We start from the raw sequence: 7,550 nt of genomic DNA on the forward strand, positions 1-7,550 counted from the left end.
GAGAATGAGTGACTTACCAATACAATGAAGTAGAACTTTAGAGACATGCAATGCAATGGAGTAGAACTTTAAAGACATGTTAAGCTTCAACACAATAGAGTAAAAATTCTGAGAATGTTTGAAAAATGATGGAACAAGAGTATGCTCTGATGTTCCATAGATGACCCTAATTTTGCTCTGTTTGCATAAATGAAAAAATAAAGAGAGAAGAAAAGACACAAATATTTAAACATAAACGTCCTAATTTCAATTTTCATAGGAAATCCGAACATTGAACTCTAGAATATTTTTAAATCTATGGTTCTGAAATTGAATATAAATGTGATATATTAAGGCGCATCCAAAATTCAATCTCCGTTATTTAGTACAGATTCCAAAGTCCTTATTTCTTTTAACTCTTCCTTTGATGTGTTCTAAAAATAAATTGTTGTGCATCACGTGTTTTAAAATTTTAAAATTTTAAAATTTACTATTATTTTTAGATTTTCCTCTAGATAGATTGTGAGTAACTCTCCTAAGATGTAATTGAACAATCCAAAAATAATAATATAGAACTAAAAAGTTCAATTTTAAAATAGAAAACCATTTTTACTATAGCAAAAAATTAACAAAATCTAAAATAGAATTAAACGTTCCTAATTATATTACCCAACCAAGAGACAATAAACTCACCTTCATATCAACTATCAAAATGATGAAGAGACATCAACTAAACGGATTCTTACATCATTACAGTAATTATTACTAACACGAATAAAGAGTAATAACAGTGTGAGTTTCACTACTATTCAGTCATCCCTGTTCAAGGTTCCTTTTTCAGTTTCGCTGAGAAAGGAAAAGAACAGAAAGAGGTGCAAATGGGCACCACAACAACACTGCGCCTCTGTTACTTCCCAAACTGCTTCATCACACATCCCTGTGGAAGCATCAGCAACAAGTGCATGTTCTCTACAACACAACACCAAACCACCATCTCTCTCCCTCTCAGTTCCTCCACTCACTTCCACCTTCTCGCTTCGCAAACCACCAACACCACAACCGCACGGTGAACCTTCTTTCTTCGCCGTTCTCTTCTTCTTTTTATTTTTATTTTATTGTAACAGTAACAGGTGAAGTTAACTAGTGAGGTGATTTTGAATTCCTAATTTGGATGAATTCAGGAAAAATCGAAGGCTGAAAACCGATGATGAGATCTGCTCCGAAATTCGTCAATTTATCGCTGAAGTTGGACTCCCTCACGACCACATTCCCTCTACCAAAGAGCTTATACTCCATGGAAGGTCCTTTCACTTTTTCACTTTTTCAATTTTTCAATTTTATCAATTCTTTTAATATTTTATTGTTAAATAAAAGAGAGAACTTAACGGTTCGATAGTTGGTCTATGACTCGGTAGGGACGACCATGGTTCCATCACCGAGTTGGTTTAGTGGTGATTGGCTCTGGACTTGGTAGGGAGGACCATAGTTTGATCCCCCGCAACTGCTAAAACCACTTGATGCAGAACTGACCCCCGAATCGGATTAGTCCGTCCCACGGATACTGGCGGTGAAAAAAAAAGAGAGAACTTCAATTCTGAACTGTTCTTATAACAGAATCATACAAGTTGCTGCAATTAATGCAATTGCTAGAAAACAGAGAAAGCAGGATTTAGTAAATAAACAGCAGTAAATAAAATACTCTCACTGCTCCTTAATATTAGAAAAAGTTTGCATTTTAGATTCATGTATCTGGCCTATTATATGAACCAAATGCCTTGATTATTCGATGAATTTAAAAAACAAACTTTTTCTTATATTAATCAGCCGAGGGAGTATCATTTTTGCTTTAAAATAGTCCCTATGTAGAAACTATAAGCTTGTAGTTTTGTTATTTGCCTAGACTAGGGAATGAAAACTTTGTATAGGACTAATGACAAAATATATAAGTTTTATAGAAACAAAAAAAAAATATTTAACCAAAAAAATACTAGTATTAGTTTGTTGAGTATCTTTATACTCCAATAATTCTGTCAATAATCAATTGTTTGGTTGTTCTATGTAACAATAACATTGTTCCCTTTCCACTTACTGAATTTTAAACTGGAAACATTGTTATTATTGATTTATTTGTTATTTATTATTTTTTGCAAATGAGAGGGTTATGTGTGTTTTAAACTAGTTTTTAATTATCTCTTCAATTTAACTCGTGTATGTAGGAATGACCTGGCAAACATTGTTAGACGGAGAGGTCATAAAAAGATCCAGGATCTTCTCACAAGCTCATTATATGGTGACATTGATTCTTTAAACACAGGAAAAATTTTAGATGAAAGACTGGATGCTGCAAATGATAGTGTGGATGTATTAACAGGTCAAACAAATTTCTTCTTTCTTAATGATTTCTTTTTCTGTATTATTCACAATCATGACTGATGATTGAACATAATACAATTTAAAGGTCAGAATGAGAAAGTTGACGTCTTGGTCGATGGTGTCATGGCATCGACTGAATTTCCTCATGGGGAGGGGGACAGCTCTGGTAGTACGTTTGCTGACTCAACTCTGAGTTTAGATGAATGCACTTCAATCCCTGTAGGATCCTCGACTAGTTCATCAGTGGAGGATGGGGTAGGGGAACTCAAAGATTATGCTGAAGAGGTTAACAATGTGACAGAGGGGAATTTCCGCCCAACTGAAGTGACCACTGTGGATACTGATTGCAGTAGTTCAATGGACGGTTTTTATCCCAATTTTGATAGCCTAAGTTCCATGCCAACAGAAATTTCTGGTGAATCACCATTTGAGACAACGTTGTTTGGAAATTCAGAGCGTGAGGACACTTTAATGGCAAAAATGGTTGGAGATATTACCTTTCCCTTGTCAGTTCCTTCCATGGAAAACCAATCCAATGTTTCATTTAAGGATCCTGATCTTGACACTGGAGACAAAGTGTTCACTCATTTGGAACCATCAATTGATTTGTCCATGGAGCAAAAGGACTTGGGTGTGTTAGAAGGTGTAGATATCTACAACAACTATATTACTGAAGATGTTCACCAAACATCTTAATTTTTTGAAAACAATATTGATTAGGTTATTTGTTCTGCAGACATCAGTGATGTATATCTTGAGACCTCGTCCAACTTATCTTTGGAGGAAAGGGTCGCAAATTTTATTCAGAATGGAAATTTAGATGCAGTTGAAGGTAAGACTAATATGTAGTTTCATATCCTTGCGAGCAATGCCTACAACTATGGCTTTGACAACAGAAGCTTGTGATTTGAGTTTCAGTACACTGAGTAAAAAGAAAAGATTAAAATTTGTGGAAAAAGAAGCCGTGCTCTATTTGTTTTATTACCTGTGATGTGATTCCCATAGTTATTTGATACTTTGATTGCCGTATATCTCTATTAGTAAATTTTATAATGCTATGCGAATATATATCTATCACTTCAATTTTTCACTTTAATGCCGGTTTACATTGCCAACAAGTGCCCGGGCTTTAGCCATTGTACTGGACCATTCAAGTGAGACAGTTAAAGAATACTTTCTCTCTTTAGTATACATTTTTTGGAACTTCCCTTCTGTTAATTTTATAAGTCTAGTTGTTTGATTCTTAAAACATGTCTCCTGCATTTTCAAACTGAGATGATTTTTAGGATAGCAAAGTGTATGTTGAATCAGAATCTATTTTTGATACGCCACTAGGTGCACGTCCACATAAAGAGAATAATGCCATGGCACCTAATGGGAACTCACTGACATCCAATCAAGTTATTCCGCCTGGAAAATTGGACCAGCCTCTTTGGTAAGTTTTCTGTATTACATGGATGCTAATTGCCAACTGCCACTGTTGGAGGTTAATTGATGTTTGAATCTGAACTGAGATCCCCTTTTTTACTTGTATTCAAAATATATATAGGGACGATCACATGCCACATGAGGATCCAATAACTCATTTTGGCAAGGATTTGGATGCCGAGGTCATTATAAATTCTATCTTCACTGATAACTTATTGAGATTTAAATTGTTTGCTTTTTTTTTACATAATTTCATTATGCAGGCTCCAAATGTACAAAATCAAAGTGAGATAAATCATCTCAAGTTCATGCTGGTAGTAATTATGAAGTTTTTTTTTTTTTTTTGTGATTTAGATATTTATGAATTGTTGGTTTTTTTTTTTGTTGAGACTAGTTATATTTATGAATATAACTTGTTATCATTCTCTCTCTCTTCCTTTTGCAAATGGTATTTGTTGCATAGTACCAGAAGGAGTTGGAGTTGACTCGGCTGAAGGAACAGATTGAGAAGGAAAAGGTAAATGATCTAATTCTGAAAATTGACCCTACAAGATGTGTGTGTGTGTGTGTAATTATTGTTAACCCACATTGGCTGTATGGCCAAAGCACTTGTATAAGCATTTCACTGGGCTTTGGCACCTTTCATTTACCAAGGAAAAAAGAAAATGTCGTTATGCCTGAGACTAAAGATGCTAGAAAGATAGAAACAAGTGAGTTAGAATGAAAAAGAAAAAGAAAGAGGCGACATCAAATGTATAGTGGAGAAATAAATGAATGTAGCTCAGTTTTGTTTCAACAGCAAAAGTTACTATACTATAATTTTCAATTTCTTTTTCTTTAAGAACTACTTTTTGGGCGCTTGATGTTTGATTTTACTTTTGTTTTTTTGATGGACGGGAAATAAGTGCCAAACGGAAATATGTGCCAAATATGAATCTTATTTGCTTAATGTGTGTATATATGGTGTTCTCCTTCGTGATAGAACTTTTAAAGGGTCTCTACCTCCTGTTATGACTAATGACAGTATTCGAACTTCCTCAAATTTGTGTCATACCTGCAAATCATTTTTAAGGCTGACTATTATAGATTGACAAGTCTGAAAATTTATTAAAACTTGAAACCTAATGGGTAGTCACTCTGTTTTCCAAAGGATCTTTGACTCACAACTTTATACACTTTGATTGTAAGAAATTGTACAGGATTGTTTAAAGTTTGTATGAAGCTTGTTGTCCGGCATTAATGTTGGGAGGCTTTATGTTATTGCATTGAACTTGTTTTATTTTTCTAGGATTTCAGAAATTAAGTGTACCTGTCAAGTCAAATATGTGACCCACGTCTAATAATGCTGTACATTTTTGTTTTTGTGTTAACAAGATCTTAGCTTGCTAAAGGAAGCTGAGTTATCGTGAGTCTTTTAGCACATGAATTTTTTAAAAAAAATATCTTGCCGATCTATAGCTCAGAGGAAGGAAAATGTTTTTTTTTATTAAAAATATCATGTTAAATGTTAAGCTCTTCTCCCATCCCTATCTGTAATTTATGAGGGTTATTCCATTCAACTTGCTTAGCCACATATTGCATTTGCTTTCAGCATGCTTTGTCTGTCTTGCAAACCAAGGCGGAGGAGGAAATCAGCAAAGCCAGAAAACTTTTATCTGAAAAAGATGCAGAGCTGCTTGAAGCTGAAGAAAGTCTTTCAGGACTCAAGGAGGTATTGCATCTGTGTTCTTGTAGACTTTTAGGAGGGTCTTGCATTTTCTTGTCCTAGTGGTTAGCTTTTCTAAAAAAGTTTGTGATAAAAATTTCTTGAGCTACTGATAGCAGTGTTCTTTGTCTTTTCAGGTTCTTATTGAGTTCTCTGGTGATGGTGATGTCGTGGAGGTAGCTGGAAGCTTCAACGGCTGGCATCACCCAATAAAGATGGACCCTCAACCTCAGCCATTAACTAGTGTTATAGACCATGGTGGATCAAGGTTCTAAATATTTTAACATCATACGATTCTTGAAGTTGTTTTGAGGCTTCAAATTCAATTCAAATTTCAATTAGCAACATTTTGCTGATTAATTTATTTTCCATCCTATCAGATAAGTAAGAATTAACATGTCTTAGTAAAATATTGATATCTTCAATTCTTTGTGATTATATCCAGAAAATCCAGATTTTGGTCAGCGATGCTGTGGCTATATCCAGGTGTATATGAGGTGTGTGTATCTTCCACTAAAGTTTAATTGAATTTGCATAAAGAGCATAAGTACTTGAAGATTTAATAACTACTTGTTTGTTGTAGATAAAATTTGTTGTTGATGGCCACTGGACAACAGACCCTCAACGGGAATCAGTAGGAAGGGGTCACATATGTAACAACATTTTAAGAGTAGATAGATGATGCATTCTAGTTCAGGCCATAAGTGCCAGATGTATATAACAAGGTTAGCTGATAATTTCCATCTTGACTGTTTGTAATCATCGATTAAAACGTTTCTAGATATACGCCGAAAGTAAGCAAATCAAACTAAGGATCTTAAATTTTAATTGATAGACATGCATTTAAACCGGATAAGGTTTTAGGTCCGCACCCTCGAATATGCCCGTTAACAAAAATATTTGCAATTTTTAGCCTTTAGGGGCGCAAGATCTGCATGCCCGCCCTGCCCTATCTTCATTTTTTGCAGAGTTGGTCAAAGTTTTAGATCCGCATCCTCAACTATACCGTCCCGCCCCGTTTCTTTCGGACTTTTGCGGGGCGGAAATGTCTGTTTGCCACCCTTACTTATAGTTAATGTCATTACATTCTTATAGATTTTTAAGCTTAATAATATTGAAATTGTGTTTGACATTTGTAGAGTGATCTAATATTATTGTAGGCTGATGATGTAGGGTGAATATCAATTGAAGATAATGGTTTGCTATGAGCTTCCAAATCATCAATATGAACAAGAGAGGACACAAGCACACAAGAAATATCAGCAATTGGATCGAGTGTCTTCTAATACCATCTAGTATGTGCATTTAATTTTGAGATTAGTGATTCTGATGTTTATCTTCCGCGTATGGGCAAGGATTTGTTTGTAGTTGGGAGAAAATCGACCATTAGGCGTGGGCTAATAATAGTGAGGGATTTAGATAGTTTTAGAAAGAGGTCATTGGTTTTAACTTTTAACGTCCACACCTTTTGTCATTTTTTTGTGGTTCATTATAAAAACGTCTCACAAGAACCATGATGCAAATTCATTTTGCTGAGCACTGTAAATTTAAGATGCGATGTAGTATGATGGATGGCATCAAATTTAAAGATTTAGTTAGACTCATTTAAATGGTGTCTTCTAAAGTGATGATTCAATTAAGCTTATGCGTTTGCACAGTGTTCTTTTTGTTTCTTTTTCTTCAGAATAAAAACATAGGTTATGTTTGGAATTCTGAAAAAACACGGCATGTTTAGTAAAAGTTAAAAATAATAGTTTCTTAAAAATCATGCTGGAAGGAGTGTGAAACGTGAGGCGACGGTGACTCACATGGTTTCCAAACACACACTAAATCTCTCACTATATAAAAACACTTTGATCATATGGTTAGAAATCTCTTCCAGCATAATAAGAGGTATTGGGTTCAAACCCAGTTCTGGTCAAGCACAATTGGGTTAAATTTTCTCATGAACAATTGTGTTAAATTTTCTTAAAAAGAGAATTTTGCCATTTATTATAGTTCTCTTTGATGTGAGTGATTAATCTGAGTGCAAAAGAAAAACACCAATTTAACATGTAGTTCAAAT

The 7,550-nt window shown here is 34.5% G+C and overlaps 1 protein-coding gene across 2 annotated transcripts; it reads left to right on the forward strand.

The window, feature by feature from the left end:
- The first annotated feature begins 675 nt into the window (after positions 1 to 675).
- LOC127092891 (protein PTST homolog 3, chloroplastic) lies at positions 676 to 7,125 on the forward strand. 2 transcript variants are annotated; one of them, XM_051031781.1, is made up of 14 exons: positions 676 to 1,045; positions 1,161 to 1,280; positions 2,196 to 2,350; positions 2,438 to 2,995; positions 3,089 to 3,184; positions 3,688 to 3,787; positions 3,902 to 3,962; positions 4,044 to 4,094; positions 4,244 to 4,297; positions 5,372 to 5,491; positions 5,623 to 5,753; positions 5,931 to 5,982; positions 6,069 to 6,210; positions 6,646 to 7,125. In XM_051031781.1, exons 1-13 carry the CDS (start codon positions 858 to 860, stop codon positions 6,165 to 6,167), a joined length of 1,785 nt encoding a protein of 594 aa, XP_050887738.1. In that variant the 5' UTR covers positions 676 to 857; the 3' UTR covers positions 6,168 to 6,210; positions 6,646 to 7,125. The 2 variants fall into 2 exon arrangements, with proteins under 2 accessions (XP_050887738.1, XP_050887739.1); XM_051031782.1 differs by having other exon boundaries at positions 4,250 to 4,297.
- The last annotated feature ends 425 nt before the right edge of the window (positions 7,126 to 7,550 follow it).

This window comes from Lathyrus oleraceus, chromosome 6 (assembly GCF_024323335.1).
Source record: "Lathyrus oleraceus cultivar Zhongwan6 chromosome 6, CAAS_Psat_ZW6_1.0, whole genome shotgun sequence".
Lineage (NCBI taxonomy): Eukaryota > Viridiplantae > Streptophyta > Magnoliopsida > Fabales > Fabaceae > Lathyrus > Lathyrus oleraceus.